The sequence below is a fragment of the Brienomyrus brachyistius genome, chromosome 18, assembly GCF_023856365.1.
Source record: "Brienomyrus brachyistius isolate T26 chromosome 18, BBRACH_0.4, whole genome shotgun sequence".
Taxonomy (NCBI): domain Eukaryota; kingdom Metazoa; phylum Chordata; class Actinopteri; order Osteoglossiformes; family Mormyridae; genus Brienomyrus; species Brienomyrus brachyistius.
In genome coordinates, this window is record NC_064550.1 from 8,739,138 (window position 1) to 8,758,011 (window position 18,874).

General features: G+C 41.0%; 1 protein-coding gene across 1 annotated transcript; it reads right to left on the bottom strand.

The window, feature by feature from the left end:
* Nucleotides 1-134: 134 nt before the first annotated feature.
* LOC125713522 (synapse differentiation-inducing gene protein 1-like) lies at nt 135-12,864 on the bottom strand. The gene is made up of 4 exons (XM_048984729.1): nt 12,210-12,864; nt 4,832-6,091; nt 1,432-1,578; nt 135-984 (listed from the first exon to the last, which is right to left on the bottom strand). Exons 2-4 carry the CDS (start codon nt 5,228-5,230, stop codon nt 829-831), a joined length of 702 nt encoding a protein of 233 aa, XP_048840686.1. The 5' UTR covers nt 5,231-6,091; nt 12,210-12,864; the 3' UTR covers nt 135-828.
* Nucleotides 12,865-18,874: the final 6,010 nt, after the last annotated feature.

Genomic DNA, 18,874 nt, shown 5'->3' on the forward strand with positions numbered 1-18,874 from the left:
ACAGAAGTGATTCACAGAAATGATTCACAGAAGTGATTCACAGAAATGATTCACAGAAGTGATTCACAGAAATGATTCACAGATGTGATTCACAGAAGTTGTTAGAGTAACACTACAACCATACACCCATTTGCTTGTGATCAGGCAGTGTGTTCAGCTCACCTGACTGAGCACGGTCCTGTGTCTGAATGAGATGGATTAGCTATGCAAATTAAGCAGCATTCTCTACTGTCTGTCTTTTGTGATGTTCTGCAATATCCAGATGTTCATTGTCAGGTATTTTTACTTGACAACCATATTTCTTTTCCGCCTCATAATAATGTATGTTAATTGGATGATACAGAATTTATATGTGCATTATTAGAATAGAACAATGGTTGTTTATTCATCCACAAAATTGGCGCGTTGGTTCGTATTCCAGCATGCTCTAATTGAGAGATACTGACACACAGGTATGAAAGAAAGGATTCAAACTCGCAACCTTCCAGACATGGGTACAAATCCTTAAAATACTGAGCTACACATCAGTCACATTACTGACCTACATTATGATTCATTATTGTCATAACAGCATGATATTAGAGATCAGTGAATAACAGGTTACACTACAAGTTTTTATTACTGTTTTAGTGGAAAACCTTTGGTCCAGTGAAATGTAAGCCATAAATATCAATCCTTTATATTGTGAATCATATCCTCGGCATGCCTTTCAGTCCACTCCTTTGGACTCATTTTCAAGATAAAATGAGAGTCTTGGATCGGAGGGTACTTGTATATTTACAGGTTTTCGTGTGCAGAGAAGTAAGAAGTAGGGCTGGAATGTGTGTCTTAAGGGGGCTTTCCCGACAGGTAGGAGACGAGGGCAGCGACAGCACAGACGTATGTGATGATGCCGAAGATGATGGACAGCACGGCCAGCCAGAACGCCTGACGTGAGGCCAAGCTGGCTCTCTGGAAATCCCCCTGTGCCGAGGCTTTGTTTGTCTGAGCAGGGAAGCCATTTTGGAATGTGGCCAGTCGGAGAGAAACAAAAGCAAAGGCAATAATAATGGTGAATATCATCAGAAACATTTCATCTTTTAATACTCATCCGAATGAGTTACCAAAACACACATAGCCAGAACCTGGAATTTATGCAAGCTATTTTTTTCTGATTCACTTGTTTTTTTTTCCTCTTTATTGACAACTTAGCAGCTTTTACTGCCTCAACTTCTATGGTGATTTTTATGGCAAATTATTACATGACAAATGATTGGGTATATTATGTTATTGTTGTGGATTTCATAATAAAAATTGATTTTAAAACAATCCCAGTATGCTTGCATATGCATGCAGGTGCTGAGTTGCTTTTAGTGTTATCGTTTATTAGATTAGTTTTGTCATTACAGTAACGGTGGCGGATCTTTGCGATCCCGGATCGTCATCATTTACCTTCTGTGAAAGGTAGAAAGCAGCAATCCCTAGTGGCCAGAAGCAGCAGAGCATGGCGAAGACGGCCAGACCCAGGTAATCTTGAGGGATCACGAGGGAGAAGCTGCTTTCAGTCTCCGTATCGCTGTAGTCATCACTAGAGGACTCCTGCTGAGGCAAAAGTGGGCAGGGGGGTTAAGGTTCATGTCTTCAGCGTGATTTCAGCAGCTCCAGATGGTCATTAAAGTGCGTCAGTACTAGCCAAGCCAGTGATGGATGTGCACCATGATAGGAATTATTCAAACTATGGCTGGCAAAATGATTACAAAAAACAATAGGTAGATGCTGCAGCCGTGGAAAGCACATTGACGTTACTGTGATGCTGGCCTGCAGCCATACCTTGCTTGAAAGTCATGTCACTAAATCTCTCATAGTATGTGACTGTGTTCCCCCGTGATGTACAGGTCAGGGTGTCCCCAGTACTCTGTTCTCTGCTGCCTAGGACACCCTCCAGGATCAGCATGTCCTTGTACTAGATGAGCGGTAAAGACCATAGATGGATATTGCCTAGTTATCAACTTATACAGTGTTCACAGAAAGTCTTGGGACGCTTGCTTCATTCTGTAAAAACTATGCAAATTTATTAGTTTCATAACATAAGTCGATTGACAAGCAATGTTTAACATATCCTCACACATCTTCCACACAGACACTTTCTTTTTATTAAGTGTCTTTTTTTTGACTTATTTATTCTGTTTTGCTTTTGCCATTTTGCCATTAATTGCAATTGTAATCACTGGCTCCCAAATGGATACTAAACACACATATTTGGTATTTTATGTTATTGTAAATGTGTCACTGATTAAAAACACCCAATGGGACTGCTTGTTAATAAACATTTTCAATTAGAATAGCTCTGTTAGGACTATAATTTGGTTTCAGTTTATCACTGCTGTTTTACTTAAAACTACTGGTTGTTTGTAACGTGAGACGTTCTGTAAGCACCGTGTAACCTACACTTTTGCATTGCCATCTAATACAATATAGAATACATTCACAGGAAAGTATTCAGTGTCATTCTCATTATTGCTTTTACTATTGCTTATTATTGAAAAATCCGTTTTCCAGTTACATTCACTGTGATGTGCAGCCAGTCTTGGGAGTATAAAACATCAGGTGAGTAAGCAAATTTAGTCCATAACAGGGTAACTAACGTTCACAGAAATATAAGGAGATTTTGAGTTAGAGAATGATACCTTCTGGCCTGTTACAGGTCAATAATAAGTAAAGATATGCATACCACTACAGGTCAATTATGCATTCGTGTAGTGATGGCTAAATGAAGTTTCATGAACCATTTGCTGTATTTTTTGACCCCACTAGATGGCGGTCTTGGTTTGCTTTGATGCATACATTGAGCCCCTTTTTGAGGTCAGAAAATAAACACATGGTTCAGGAATGTCTTTTAATCCTCAGTCTCCAGCCAGTCCTGGTTAGTCCTGATCAGTTACCTCCTGACCGTGTTTTCATTTCCTAGCCTTATGCAAGGCATGATACTAATAATAACGACAAGCATGAGGATTAAGTCATACTGGACTCCCTCCAATGGGCTCAACAGCAACAGGGAGCATGAGACAGCAGGACAGTGTCAGTCACCATTAATGGAAACTGAAACAACATATCAGAGCTTTTATGGCTGTGTTTGGAAATATTGTTGATATGAGTCCTTTTTGGCTTTAGCCATTGCACTGAATATATTTATGACAATTTAAGAACATTTGTTTGTTTGTTATTCATCATTAATATTCATTTTAAATGTGTTGATAGCCATTTGTAAAAATGAACTTGTACACAAAAATAACACCAGCGCCGACTCAGTATAAATATCACATCAGCAGGCGCAGGAGCTAATGAGACGTTTTTCGCCCTGAATTCTAATGCAGCAGGGCTTTAAACTGTCCTCATATGCAGCGATTCTGCAGCTGAGAGTGTCAACATGCGCTTCCTGTGCCATTATCTCATGCGGGATAATCCCTGAAGGGATGAAGCTAGGAAAACATATTAGTCTTCTTTCCCCCAACTCAGTTGCTTTCTAAAGTCTTTAATACACTTAAAGTCAACACATCAGGTTTCTGCTTTTCTCCCGCAGAAACCGAGCGACGCCACATGCATCCCTAATTATCCTTCCCTCAAATCCCCATTTTCCTTCTCACCTATTCCTGTGTGTTATTAAAGCCATGTTTGCCTCCTGCACCGATACTGTATTACTGTTTTTCCTTTGCTAAATTAGCAATGGATATTCTGTCAAAATTTGTATCATTTTCTCTTTTAAATTCAGGCTTTGTCTTGTAGCTACCCAATTTCTCGCAAAGGTATTGTCTTGATAGCAGAAACATGGGCGATTCCTGTGTGTCCCACTGCCAACAGGAAAGCCTGCCTTCCAAAGGAGGCACTTATTCCGCAGTCAGGCATCTGCTCCTCGTCCGCAATGCCAGTTCTGTTCCGGAGCCCCCTACTTATCCTTGGTAAACGGCACAACTAAAGCATCAGTCACATTTTACACCAAAGCACTTCCAAGCACCTTTTAAATCACCTTTAATCCCTTTCATTTTTTATTTATTTATTTATTTATTTATTTATTTATTTATTTATTTGCTGTGCCTACATTTGTGATTTACACCTGGTCACATATAGTTAATTTCCTTCATACTTCCTGGAGCACTATAATATCCCTTACCAGAGGTTCAGCCAGCTAAAAGAACACGCTTTGCAGAGTATTTGAACTTCCCCTTAATAACAAATACTGCAGTTTTTGTATGATGATTTCTGATTTGCTAGAGCATTCGCCTTGAAGCATACATGCCTCCACCCCGCCCCATTGTCCCTGCCTGTTCCAGTACACTCATATCTATATCTGATCATGCTGTCAGCAGATTATGAGCTGTGTCTCAAGGTGTCCATCCATCCATCCATTTTCCATACCGGCTTCTCCTATGCTGGGTCAAGAAGCATTTGGAGCCTGTCCTGGAAACTATGGGCACAAGACAGACTGGCAACACCATTCACATCTGTGGGCAATTCGGCAACTGTGATTCACTTTGGCATGTTTCTGAACTGTGGGGGGAGACCAGAGAACCCTGTGGAAACCCCACGACAATTCGGGGAGAACATGTATACTCCATGGAGCAGGGCAGAGACTCAAACTAAGGATGGACAAAACGATACATCATGAACCATTTGCTATATGTTTCGAACCCACTAGATGGTGCTTTATGTTAAACAAATAGCGCTCAAAGGATGCCCCAACGCAAACCAAGAGCGCCATCTAGTGGGGTCAAAAATACTGTAAATAGTTCATGAAGCTTCACTTGGCCATCACTAGTGATAGCTGACTCCATAGTGAGGGGGACAAGGGCTGTACCTCAAAAGATGGCACCAGATCCTCCTCGTCCGTGCAGTAGCCAATGCTGTGGTTATCCCTCGCATCCTCCAGCAGTTTCCTTTCCAGTGTGGACCCAGGACCCATGTCCACAAAAGCTGTCTCCATACAGTGGTTCCTGTGTAGTCCTGTGGAGCCTGTGAGCCCCCACGCGGGGCCAGCGGGGTAGAGGGCCTCCGTGTCGCACGGCAGAGAGCGTGCGTCTAGCAGCTGCTGCTGACGGTGCTCCGACGGAGCACGGTCCCTCCTCCAGGACGGTGTGGGGATCATCTTGGCTTCCTCGCGCTTAACCATGATGACCTTAAGTAACCCGCTACCGCTGGAGATTTCGTTCTTTTTCTCACTCAGAAGGGGCTGGTCCAGTTCATCCGGACTCTCCATCTTATGGTTACTAAGGCAGCTGCTCTCTGCTAGTGTATGTAATATTGCCCAGTGTGTTTTATAACTGCAAGGTGAATCCTTAATGCTCTCCCTTAGTGCTCTCCCTTAGTGCTCTCCCTTAATGCTCTCCCTTAGTGCTCTCCCTTAGTGGTCTCCCTTAATGCTCTCCCTTAATGCTCTCCCTTAGTGCTCTCCCTTAGTGCTCTCCCTTAGTGCTCTCCCTTAGTGCTCTCCCTTACTGCTCTCCCTTTCAGTCTGTCGCCTCGTTTGCCTCTCTCTTCAGTACATCTTGGATGTGACAAAAACTCTTCTTTGCCACATTTGTCTTGCCATGGGTGTAGATGTACTTCTATTTATCTAAGTCCATCAGTGCTACTTTGATTTCGCTACCAGTACCTGAATTTAGTTGCTGGCACTACATTTTAACGTTAAATTAATTTGAATTTATTTTTTAATTACTTTTAAATATTCTTATGGTCAGAATTATTTCTTTTTTTTTGGTAATAAAATATCCATGAGGGAAATAAAACCAATAATTATGTAGGTTATACTAATTGACTAAAATTTATTTCATGTCATATCATTATTTTTAATGTCAGTTAGTGAATTATAACTCCAATAGTATCAAATTTGAGTCCTGACAGAGGATTATGCAAACAGGCAACCAGTTACCCAGGTCTGTTGTTTGTTTTGGGGGAAGACATGATGAGTGAAGCGGGCAGGTGTCCTATGGCGATGTGTTTGCTAGCAGCAGCAGGCTAGCTATTTGGGGACGTGTACTTTCAATTTCGGGTAGCAGCGTGCGGGGCACTGCAGGGCGTCGTCGGCAGGTGCTGCGGGGAGCTCAGCTGGCACAGCGCACTGCAATCGAAAGAGGGATCATGTGGCAAGGCGAACTGGCTGCACATCTGCTTTACAGTCATTCCTCAGCCCGACGTGAAACGGACGAGTCCTGCTAAAGACGTGAAACACCGAATTCCCTGCATCAACGATTAAGTGATTCATGACCGCAGGACTCGAACGCAACACTGAGCCAAATAATGAGAAAAACTTCACTCTCGAGAACTTGATGGTTTCTCTTGTATGGGGGTAAAAAACGACGAACACAAATTAATGTAACAACGTTAATTCCCGTCTCATCCTCTAAAGTTTAATATTTATGTTTTCATTCGAGTCTCCAAGATCTTGGCAAAGCAGGCAAATATGAATCATACAGCGATGTAATAAATTAAAAGGTATAATTAGTAAAATATTAAAGCACTCTCAGTATTGCCCCACAAGCACTACAAATTTGTAAGTGAAAGCTAGTGAATTAGTATCAATTACTGTAAATGAGATTCAAATGTATTAGTGGTTTTGGCAACAGTAGCGCAATTAGCCAAGGCAAGTTCATTTATATGGTACATTTTCAAACACAGAGGTCTTTCAAAGTGCTATACACAAAATAAGATCAAATAAAAGCAATGATTAAATGGACATTTTTAAAAAGTAAATGAGAATTAAAATAACAGTAATTATAAAATATAAACAAAAGACTAAATGTTCTGAGCCTGGTTTCAATCCAGATTTTATAATTATACCTATAATTTTTCATCCAGTTTTCCACTACAAGCAAGTTGTTGACTAGGTGACTCAGCAGTTGTCTTACTTCATTTCTTCAGAGTCAGAATAACCTTTAAGTCACAGCTCCTCACATGAAAAAGTTCGGCTTTTGATGAGCTGAGGCTTGGAAGCCGTAGTGCGGTTTATCCACTAAAAGCCACTGGTTCTAGGGATGCAACCTGGCTGAAGCAGCCGGCTGCTTTGTAAGTGATCTGAACAGGGATCTCAGCTTTGCGGTGTGTGAAAAACAGGGGGTCATCAGTAACCTCTCTGACAGACTGTCCTTATCACCTGAACACAGCACTGCAGTCTGCTGCCAGTGATTGCTTTGCTTGGCTTTACTCTACAGTGCAAACAGCATAATCAATACTGGCCAATTCTCTGTTCGAAGTACAGAAATTATAATGAACCATGTTTCTTGGGAGGTCCCTCCATGGGGAAAGCTTTTCAACCATCATTACACATTGTGTTGCATTTCCTGCATCAAAAAATGTGCATTTCCTTGTTTTGTGCATGTGTCTAAATGTATCTTAGCAAGCATCTAAATGTGTGTATATAATATATACAGTGTATGTTTGCTTTTATAAACCATAAAATACATATTTCTTTATTTATATTGTTCACTTAATTTCATTGTGTGTTATTTAACCATCCATCCATCCATGTTCGGAACCAGCTTGTCCTATGCAGGGTTGCCTAACCCAGAGGCTATGGGCACAGGGCAGGGAATAACCAAGCCAAAATATTCAACAATGGTCTGAAGATAGTGGCACAATCAAAATGCATAATCTGCTGAGAAAAAAAGTACAACTATAGTTTCAACCACAGGAATTTTAAACATTTGGCAGTATCCAGTTCCGGTAATTTCATTCAGTCGGCGTCTTCTATTTTAAAAGCCATATTCACTAAGCGTCTGCTAAAAGTATCTCCATGCAGACTGTTGTATTTCTAATACTGCAATATGTTTGATGTTGATTTCCATCCAGGTCTTCTCCCTCATTCATGTATCAACAAAAATTGAAAATACTGAAATTGAAAGGACTCTCATCTATTTATTCATATCGTTAATATCTCACTGAAGCAAGTTCCATTGCCTTTTATAATAATCCTGCAAATGTCAAAGCCTATTAAACTGGAAACAAAACGTATTAAATCACAGGTCGTTAATGTTGACCAATACCAGTTAACATAATCGGAATCATACATATTCAGCATGACCTTCATATCACTCATGCATCATTAACAAGGACTGATTAAGCATGACGTATATTCATATGAAGAATGCATAAAGGTATATGTGCAGGAATGCATCACTTATGTTTACTACTCAATGACCAACTGCCCAGTAAATAACTTTACAAAGCTCCTTATGGGACCACTTTCTCTTACATTATCAAGTACCATTTAATGACCGTAATAAATCACTGTTCAAGAATAAAAATTTATTACCATTGACCTCGTTTTTAATCAATAATACCAAATCTGCTTGGCAATAAAAATACGTTATCCACAAAATGCTTCATTTACGATTCTGACTGAAAATGATCTATAATGGTTTGTGAGCGATCTGCCTCATTGTCTCTGCTGCCTCAAGCTACCCAATACTAAATAAAAAGTACATTTTACTGTCATAACTGTCCTCCCAACTTTCCATAAATTCAAAGAGCACAAGATCAGACCCCCTATTCCATCTTCCAATACCTTGTCCTCTTGATCTGTTCACCCACGGGGCTATTTACAATGATTAATTAATATGGCTAATTATTCTCGTTACCTTATTTCTGTTACATGGATGAGAGATCTGGACAGCTTTTATTGCACATAATTTTCTGTACAAAATAATTATATCCGACAGACATATTTATATACTTAAATTTTTTTGCCTCACTATGCAGTTCTCTACTACAGTCCCCAGTGTCTTCACATACACTAAGTTCAGTTGCATACCTCTGTGTGGAGATGCTTGCCGCTCTAATGTAATTCACATTGGCGCCCCGCCGTCAGAACCATGCTGTGATGACATTTAGCTCTTGACTTCTTTTGCTCCACGCCCTCCCCCCATGCTCCACCGGCAGATGCTCCCAACATGATGACAGACCACCAAATCCCCTCTCTATTCCCCCCACGTACAGAACCAGCACGCTTATCTCAGGTGCACCACAGTCCTTCTCTAGTTCTTGAGAGCCCTATAAAATATCCAGTCCGTGGGAGTTTAAGCTAAAAGGACAGTGTTGTGCATCACTGCTAACATGACGCCAGCAAAGCTACTTAGTTGCCTGTCACGTATAATTCCCACACCTCTGGACCTTTCTGTCATATTTTATAGGTATGATTTGACAACATTCTCATCCTGTTATTTAGTATATGATTTTTTTCTGTTTAAATGTTGTTTTTGACAGCTTTGGTTGGGTTTTTACTACATTTTTAATAGTTTTTTCGAATTACTTTCGCTCAAAAGGCACTTTATAAAAATGAACTGAATTTGCAATGAGTGCGTAGTAAGGCTTGGTAATGTGATGCAAAAGCTTAAACGTTTAGGAAAATGTGTCTTCATTTTCAAAATTCTCTTGATCAACAGTCTGGATGCTTCTCATTTTCAGCATTTGGCTACATTTGTCTTGGGCATCTTAAAATAACCATGCTGTACAGGAAGAACAGCTTCTTTATATAATAAATCACCCACTTTGTTCTGGTTTAAGATGGCGAATAAACTGAACATGAGAATAATCATGTTCCGGTTTTATACTTCGCTGGTGTGCTGTGTGGTCATGAACATACAGAAAACCCCGCAGAATCCCTCTTAACAATGGGCTTCTACTAGCCACTGTATGAGTGCATGTGGGCCAATCTCACTTAACAATGGGCAGTGACACTAAGCAACGGTTTCCAGTAGTGATGACAAAAGCAACATCTCAAGACCCATTTGCTGTATTTTTTTTACCACATTAGATGGTGCTCTTTCTCTGCTTTGGGGCATGCTTTTAGCCTTTTTTTTTAACAGACAGCACCATCTAGTGGGGTCAAAAGTACTGCAAATGGTTCATGAAGCATTATTTTGTCCATCACTAGTTTCTACCAAGTCCTACCTATTTACAATAAAGTTTGACTGCCCAGGGGACAAGAAAAAGAAGTAAGACAAGAAAAAGCTAGATAGGTGACCAAAGTAGTTTACCTTGCTAAATGTGCTGGATATAATGCTGAATTAAGTTGTTAACTTCCCTTTGTAATTCTTGCAGATTTTTCTCCAGCTATTAAACTAGTTAATATGGCAAATGCAATACATCAGTGACTCATACTGTGTCCCCACATCTTCATAATCGTGGATTCCATTATGGCGTCAGATCAGTGATTTAAATTGGTTTCTCAGAATTTTCTATTGCGTGTTTGTTCAAGTGTGCCCAACCTCACACCCCTGTGCTTCTACGGTCATGTTTCACGGTGACTTTGCATTGAATAAGCAGTTATCAAATACAGAGGATGGATGGATATAGTCTTAAAATTCTATATAAAATAATTCTCACCAAGGACTTAAAAAAACTATTCTAAAAAATTTCAGTAACATTTTACTTGAGGGGGCAAAAAAAAAAACTTACTTAATGTATTAATTAACCAGTAACTAAGTGTTAGTAATGTACTGATCCCATGTTCATTCGTTATTAATCAACCATCATGAACAGTTCATGTATGTCATGCAGTTACTGTATGTGTTCATGATTTGGACTTGAGTAGTAACTGAGTTACTAAGTTACTTGCGTTCTACTTCCCATTGTGCAGGATTTTCGTCTGTCAACTTACTTGAGTTTGAAAATACAATATACAAATAAACTGATTGATTGATTGATTGGTCGATTGACTGATTGTGCCTCCTCGAGTAAAGTGCCACAAAATTGGCTTGCTGATTTACTCTTAAAGCGTTGGCTGTTTGCTGCTGGGCAGAAAAAGAGACACAGCACTGATGGTTCACTGCTGGGATTAATGGCTTGGACAGAGGCCATTGTGCTGGGAAGGGTTACATGCTCTGCTGAAGCTGTGCAGACTGTACGCTCCAGCAGTTCTTCACAGAAAACTGTCCACTGAGTATAAGTACTGTAGGTCCTTGCTGTAGATATAATAATTTGTGCAGTACAACGGTCACATGGCAACTACATGCAAGATGCCCAGTTACTTATAGCTTGTAAAAGCTAAAGCGTGATGACTTCACACATTTAATCATGTGACTTATCTTTCCCTTATCTTTCCCTGTGAACACACTTTGTTCTTCAGTATTTTTTCTGAGTTTACCTTTTATTTTCACCCCTGGTGTCAATGATCACACAATCGCTTCCTCTGAGTTTTCTGCAATCTCGGGACCCATTTTTCACATGGTAACTAAGGAATTCCCATTTCTGACCACTTGTTAATCACTAGAAGGGAGCAATTGGAGGCTTTTTTTCAATGATCTCTACAGTTTGATAATTTGAGTTATTGCTTAGGTAAAGTGTCTTAAAAGAAATGAGTAAAATCTGAAATTTTCGTAAATACATTTTAAAATGGTTTATAACTCTTCAAAATGGGTAATTCATAGACTGTTTATATGTTCCACATAATTCAGTCGTTAATTGGAGATCATTTAATTAAACGACAGAAAAAATATTGATTCTGAATCTCCCCAGTTTTGTGCCAACAAGCATCCGTTTTGAAGCTTACCGCAGATCAGAACAATCACAGTTGTTACAGCAGTGTTACAAATGTTTTCGAAATATACTCCAGAACAATAGTTTTGAAAATTGTCAGGTGGAACACAGCTTGTATAGTATTTGCCCAATGTGCTTTTTATTTCTAAAACTATAGATGAGTTTACTTTACCCCAAAACTGAAGAGTATACTTTATTGCACATGCCAGGCTGCTTCATCATCTGTATCTAGCTATTATTTGGCTTAGCGTTTAATTAGCCTTTTTCACCTATGTGCCGGGTATGCTATATTTACAGTCAATACAAATTATAGACAAAGATTGTGTTTAAGCCCGGGATGCCAAGTGAGCAAATCCTTCATTCTAAGTTTACCTCTAATCTGTTTATTTATCTTTCCCATTTCCCCTTCCATATTCTTAGAAATACATACTGATCGTTATAAAAATTTCTCTGTTTAGCAAGTTCTACAAAAACCTTTACGTATAGACCCAAACAGCACAGTATATACATAATAACAAAGAACATCGTTCTTATTCTGCCCGTAACAGATTTAAAACTGTTGTTGGTGATGTAATCATAATTGCACGCTGCTACATTCACGGTGTCTTTGTCGGTTCAGAGACTGATACTGAAAACATGGAAAAACAATGGCACGGTGAAAAACATTCAATACCTGGGGAAAAAGTCAGAAGACTTGAACTTACCTGTGCTCCAGCTGAATTCTAACCTCTGTGCAAATCTCTTCTCATCCTGTCAGATCAAATGATGCAGTTTACTGGTTTGGTCCCTGGTTATTCTGGCAGTGCTCGGCTAAAGAATGTGCGAAAGTGCCCGTGAAGCAGCTCTGAAAGCTGCTGTCCGCGTGCTATGCGGTACGCCCCCAAGTGCGGTGCGCGGCGCGTGCAGGTGGACCTCGCGTGCTACGGAGCGCACGGTCTGTTCGTCACTGGGCACGTCGAGTCATGACGTGAACTAGTTCTGATGTGTTTGTAAAAGGTTCCCCATCTTTGCAAAGACTTTTTCCGGCGTGTTTGATTTCTTTTGAGTTCTGCTTTTAGACCTTTTCCAGCGTGGCTTTAAATGTCCCACGTCGCACCGTTTTTGTGACTTTTCAACTACATCACAGCACCCACCTCTCTATCTCTCTATTCTTTATATCTCCTTCACTATCCTTCTATTTTTCCCTTTCTCAGTGCTTAGCTGTTACGCTTCTCTCCCAACACTCACTCACAGGGTCCTAAAGCCTGTGCACTCCCTCCATACAGCCACAAACAGTGAAAACGAATGAAATGAACATCTTTGTGAGCCTCCGTTAGTCTCTGATTGTTTTGTTCTTTTGGCGCTGATTCTGGCTTGCGAGGGCAGTGCGGTAATGCGCCTGAACTCAGGGGCTGCTGAAGCTTCTGGGTGTTTTATCATAAAGGTGTGCTTGTTCATTCGGGGAAGCGGCTGTTCTGGGTGCACGTCCAGATGCAGTCACGGTCTATGAAATGTACCGTGTGCTCGCTATCCCCATAAGCTCTTTAATGTCAGCTTGACCTGGGCGACCCACTTACCTCCGAGCCACTGTTCTGTGCAATTAATATTCATGTTCAAAAATAGACAAAGGCAAATAAAACATCCCTCCTCAACAGAAACCTCCGTGTTTTATAGGTTCTCGGTTTGTTCCAGGACTTCGGTTTCCCCCCACAGTCCAAAAACATGCTGAGGCTAATTGGAGTTGCTAAATTGCCCATAGGAGTGTATGCGTGAGTGAATGGTGTGTGAGTGTGCCCCGCGATGGGCTGGCCCCCCATCCTGGGTTGTTCCCTGCCTTGTGCCCATTGCTTCCGGGATAGGCTCCGGACCCCCCGCGACCCAGTAGGATAAGCGGTTTGGAAAATGGATGGATGGATGGGTTTGTTCCAGGGGTGCCATAAAAGGGGGAGGTCTGTAACATAATTGGATTGGTCTGGATTGGGGGCGCAGTGTGATAGGCTTAATGGGGTCCAAAATTTCAAGCAACACCCCTGTCCATGAGTCTACGGAGAAGACAGAAATGCTTATCCGGACAGTTCATGATTTATTACAGGAGAGCTGTTGGCATTGTTTTGGAGTAAGCACCTTGTTTGCCAGATTAAAAATAGCTGCATGACATTTTCATACAGTTTTCCTGCTCTCTCTTTATTCTGCATATCATCTGCATCCTCGGGGTTTTTCCGATTCAGTCCTTCTGTACCTTAAGTGGTATTGCTTCATGTGCCTTGAAAAGCTGTTTCCCTAATTCTGACTGTTTCATACTGAAACAGTAGGAGATGCAATCTTGCTGTATGGTCATTTAAAGTTGCTGAGCACGAGAGAGACAGACGGAGAAAGACAGAGAGAGAGAGATCATTGACGTGCATGAGTACACAAGAAAGTCATCAACTCAGACGTTGCAAATTGTGATCAATAAGTGGTAAACGAAGAATCTAGACAGATACTTACAGATCAGAAGATTATATACCTATAATACATATATAAAACTTGAGAGGTATGGGATGGCTGACAGAATTTTACATTCTAGACAAATCAAAGTAACTTCCCCTTGCCGAAGCTGCTAATGCTGCTTAGAGCTGAATAGATACTGTATTTCTATTTGTTTAGGCATTTCTGTAATCAGATCATCTTTTTCTGAGTTGGATAGGAATGCCTGAGGGTACTGAAAAAGCAGTTGGGCACTGGACCCCCTCCTGCCCCCGCCTGTGCACGGCTTCTAGCTTTCCAGCTCCGGTTTTAAAATTGGATGGCAATTATATTGTCCTGTGATGTCCTCCTTTATTTTTCTGCGTTGAATTTCCTTGCAGTTTTCTTGTTTATCGTTGTGCTCATTGTGGCGAACATGTTATGAATGGTGCTATATAAAAATATACTAATCTTAATTAAGCCTTACTGAGGTTTGGATTTTACGTAAAACGGAGACGGACGTACTAGGGAACACCACACATCCCGAAATGTTTTTATTGGAGAGCGTTATGACGTGTAACAATTATAAGTGACGCAGAAATTGTAATTTTCTGTGTATTTTGGTGAATACCACATATCCGGGGCTTTCCTCATATCGAAGAACACCTGGGGTTTAGCCTGGATTCGTAATCTGTCCAAGCGTTCACAGTCTGAGAGTCCGGTTATTAAATAATCTGACCTGAATAAATTTTTAGGGGTTAGTTCTGAATGCCCCATTCCAGTGATGTGCAAGTCCGATAACCACCTGTAGTAGCATAAGTTAAAAATACAAATTCCCGTCCTTCATAATTCTCTGTACTGCAGTCTTCTCTTTCTACCATGCACTGGATGATGATTTCCCGTCTTATTTAGGGAATAAATATCAGTATTTACATCATTATTATGTTTCTCAGTTAAGTGCCAAGGATACCTGTCACTCAGGGAAAGGATTTCAATTGCATTGAAGACGCAGGATTGACTGTATTCTTTCAAATCTAAATATGGCTTACTTGACTGTCATACATTTTGAATGATAGCGGGGTAAAACTGTCACTCATTGCTGTGGTCTTTCTGTTGGTTTTCAGCAAATGACGTTTTACATTCTCCTCTATTATTAATGTACTACAAAAAGTATACTACTTTAGTAAGGATATTTTAATAATAAAAAAATACCGTTAATCTTCATCGTGAAATGGAGGTGAGTATGTATTGGAAAATTTATTAAATTCACCGAGTGCAGCCTTACTATGTGCAGACATAAATCAATTACGAAATTGCAAGGTAGAAAATGATTTGCTAGAGCATGCAACAGTAATTGAATTTCTGAAAATATCCTGTACAGATTTGCATAGACAACAATATGCTACTCTAAAGTATATTTAAGACAATTATTTTCTCTGTTAATTTTGCATCCAGCATCCAAATATTTTTGGATCTGCATGCATCCTACACCTGTAACTATCGATTGGTGTAACAGACCTCAAGAAGAGCGTTTCTCTGCTTCCGTTCTGCTCACAGCCACGAATGAACCTGGCTGACAGTGAGAATCGCTGGACGGCGGCCGAGGCAGCTGACCCACCCTAGGGAAAGTGAACCAATTTACGTTCTATCAATCAGCCTTCTCGCCGCAGACACCTAATGTGTGTTGTTCAAATCTCCAACTCAGTGGCAAAAGCTCCAAAGAGTTACACAGTCTTTCTTGTTCGAATGAACATATAAAATTAGTCCCCATATCCCCTCCTTTTTTAAAAAGAATTTCACTTTGCTTAGATATTTTGAACTGCATCGCACGGTCCAATCTAAATGAAATGTGAAATGGGACGCAGGTTCCTCGTGCATTATTTACATTTAATGACTGCTGTCTGTGTTGAAGTCAACCCATAACATCTGACAGAGTGACTGTGCAAATAAAACATGTTCTAAGTAAAAGGTTGGTAACACTACATTAACTGCACCTTCATACTGTAATGCCTTTATTATGCATTCACAGAACATTCATAAGCAGCATGCAAGTATACCTTAGCATCCTAACATGCCCTAACAGCTTTTATATGCATTATTAACAAACATTATATGATAATAATAAGCATTATAACTGTATAAATGTATAATGTTTGTTATTAAAGTAGGCCTATCCCTATATTAAACCTGTTAAGGTATGATAGGATGTTAATGCACACTTACATGCTTCTTATGAATGTTCTATGAATGCATTATGAATTCATTATGAAGGTGCAGTTAATGTAAAGCCTTACCAAAAGGTTTTAAGGTACCATACATACTTTTCGTAAACCTCTGCCTTTATCAATCAAGTTTTATATGGTGCAGTTATGGAAACTGTCTGAAATTATGCTGCACTGGGTGATTAATAACTACATGCAAATATGGTTTAATTAACATGCACGTGCTGTTCCAGGGGTGCCATGGCTAATGAATATGCACTTCTGTGTAAAATGCTTGTCACATCCTTACCTGTTGTGTAAAAGGTTACATCATCTCTCCGAATGCCCTTGCTTTCTTTTCTAATGACACCCTGAATGTTGCTAAAATAGTATCAAATTGAAAAGTGAGGAGCTGACTAGAGGTGTACATTAAGCTTATTCTGCATATCACATCTTTGTTTATCTCCAGTATTTCTGTAACCTTTTCCCTGAAAGCTATAAATAAATCAAATGCTTCCCATTGGGATTAAAACCCAAAACCTTGCACTTTACTTACAGCACTATTACCGTAGTGTGATAATAGGCTGGGGGTAAATGACAACAGTGGCCCACTGTGAAAGAATACTGGTTTAGTTTGAGGTTATTGCTAGGGTATAGTGATATGTGAGTCAGGTATTCTGCCCCACTAACGCAAAACACAGTAACTACGCTGAGATTGAAACTGCGAAAAGGTGCTTCTGTAGTTTGTTGGCTGTCCAAGATGCTGGAATATTGCTGGTGGGATTTGCTGCCATTCAGGTTGGGTATTGATGTTGGGTGATCAGGTCCCTCTCTGTGAGCTTGTGTGGCCCCCCCACCTCGCAGCTGAACTGGCCCCCAGGTGTTTCCACTTCACAATCACATCAGTCACCGGTGACCAGGGCAGCTCTACCAGGACAGAAATGTGGAGATCCGACTTGCTGGAAAGGTGTCCAATGGCGTCCAATGACGGTCCTCGGCTGAATAACCTTCAGTATGATCACCCAATCTGCTGCCACTCTCTGATGCTGCAGATTGTATGGCTGTGTGCTTAATAATACGCCTGCATGTCAGCAATGGCTGTGGCTTATGGGGTCAGTTCCTATTTTTGCCCATATAGTGTTTGTGGTGAATATCCCTCTAAGCCTCTAGCTCTTAGATAGTCACAGTGCAGTTCTCTGTTCGAGCTACATGTAATACATTCATTGATCTTCCATAGTTGCTTGTCCAGGTAAGGACTGTGATTAATCAGGTGCCAAAGGAGGGTTCTTGGGAGCGGCCGAGTTGGTTGGCAGAGGGTGGTTAGCTCCATGCCCTTCCACTGTTTTAAAAGCACTTTAGAACAACACACACCAACACCACATTTGAGCGGATGAGGTAAAGCATGAGGTCTTTTCTCACCCCAGTTCTCTGTTGGCCATCTGGAGCTGGGGGGTCCGAGATGATGAGCTGGCCGTCCGGTTGGGGTCTGGGGTGGTCGGGCTTCTCTGCTGCTGTGGGGACCGGGGTGGTCTTCTTGCCTCCACGCCAGAGAAAAAAAGGGATCTATCTCCGGGGTCTGGTGGTGGATTGTCCCTCTGGGGGTAGTAGTACCTGGATCTGGGAGTATAGAGTATATATAGAGGGAGTGTGAGTGTGTGGCGTTCATTTCTGTGTGTCTCCATGTTGGGCGAATGTGTGAATATTTCTTTATGTGTGCATGAGGGTGGGAACATATGCTTGTGTATGTGTGCGCCTGTTTGTCTATGTTCATATGTCAGGTCAGGTCTTAGACTCCACCTGAAATAACATCTCTGGCTCCCCCAGGGGTGGGACCCTATTCCCCCCCCCGCCACACTCCTCGGCGATGGATGGGGCCCCTGGCCGCCAGTGCATTGGTGGTTCTCACTGTCCGGTGCTGGATGCTCGGGTGAGTACTGGCTCACTCTCGGCAGTTGCTTGTCGGGGGCAATGATGATAGACCAGGGCAGATGACCCACATGATTTTGGACTGCGGGAGCACTCAAGGAAAATGGAAATTTGATGATCAACAGAACAAATCAGAATAAAATTTACCTTCAAGAATACGGACTTAAGGATGTGGGTTGCTGGTTCGTGCATAGAACAGGCTGTATACATCAGCAAGGTAATTAATTATAACTGGTGCTTAAAATATTAAGCTGTATCAGTGACTTTTATGTATATCAAAGTCTGAAAAGGCAAGCTTTATAAATTACTTTGGATAAAAGTGTCTAGCAAGCAGCTAAGGTGAAAATATGAAGTGTCAAAGTGGCAGTTAATGAACAAAACATCACAGCAGGCATCTGCCAGGATGAAAACCTGTGTACACTCTTTTTCAGCTACAAGTGTGTGCCTTCCAACCCCAAAAAATGCGATTAAAATGCCAAGAACAGTAGGAAGATTTAGGAACCGCACAATAACCGAAGCAGATGCAGTGAATAATAACAGTTCAGGGAGTTTTAGGAGGATAACTCATCTGAATTCCAGTCAGGGATGTTGACATCATTGCCGCAACATTAACTTCAAGCCTAAAAAATAAACAAGCCAGTTGTTGCTATCAGAGATAGGGAATGCAGAAGGCAAGTGAGAGCTCTTCAAGGGAAATTACTTTCCTGGGTGGGGATGACGTGCAATGTTGGAAGGGGGGTGTTATTACAAGGTAAATGAAGGAAATCTGGGACAGTGCACCATGGGGAGGGGTAAATGCACCAGGGAGGAACATGCAT

What these genes read in the sequence shown, in the direction of transcription:
- LOC125713522 (XM_048984729.1), bottom strand. Translation starts at nt 5,230, where the DNA reads ATGGAGAGTCCGGATGAACTGGACCAGCCCCTTCTGAGTGAGAAAAAG. An exon ending in ATCTGGTGCCATCTTTTGAG is followed by an intron (nt 1,579 to 4,831) that starts GTACAGCCCTTG and finishes TTGCCTCAGCAG; the next exon opens with GAGTCCTCTAGTGATGACTA. An exon ending in CTTTCTACCTTTCACAGAAG is followed by an intron (nt 985 to 1,431) that starts GTAAATGATGAC and finishes TTCCCTGCTCAG; the next exon opens with ACAAACAAAGCCTCGGCACA.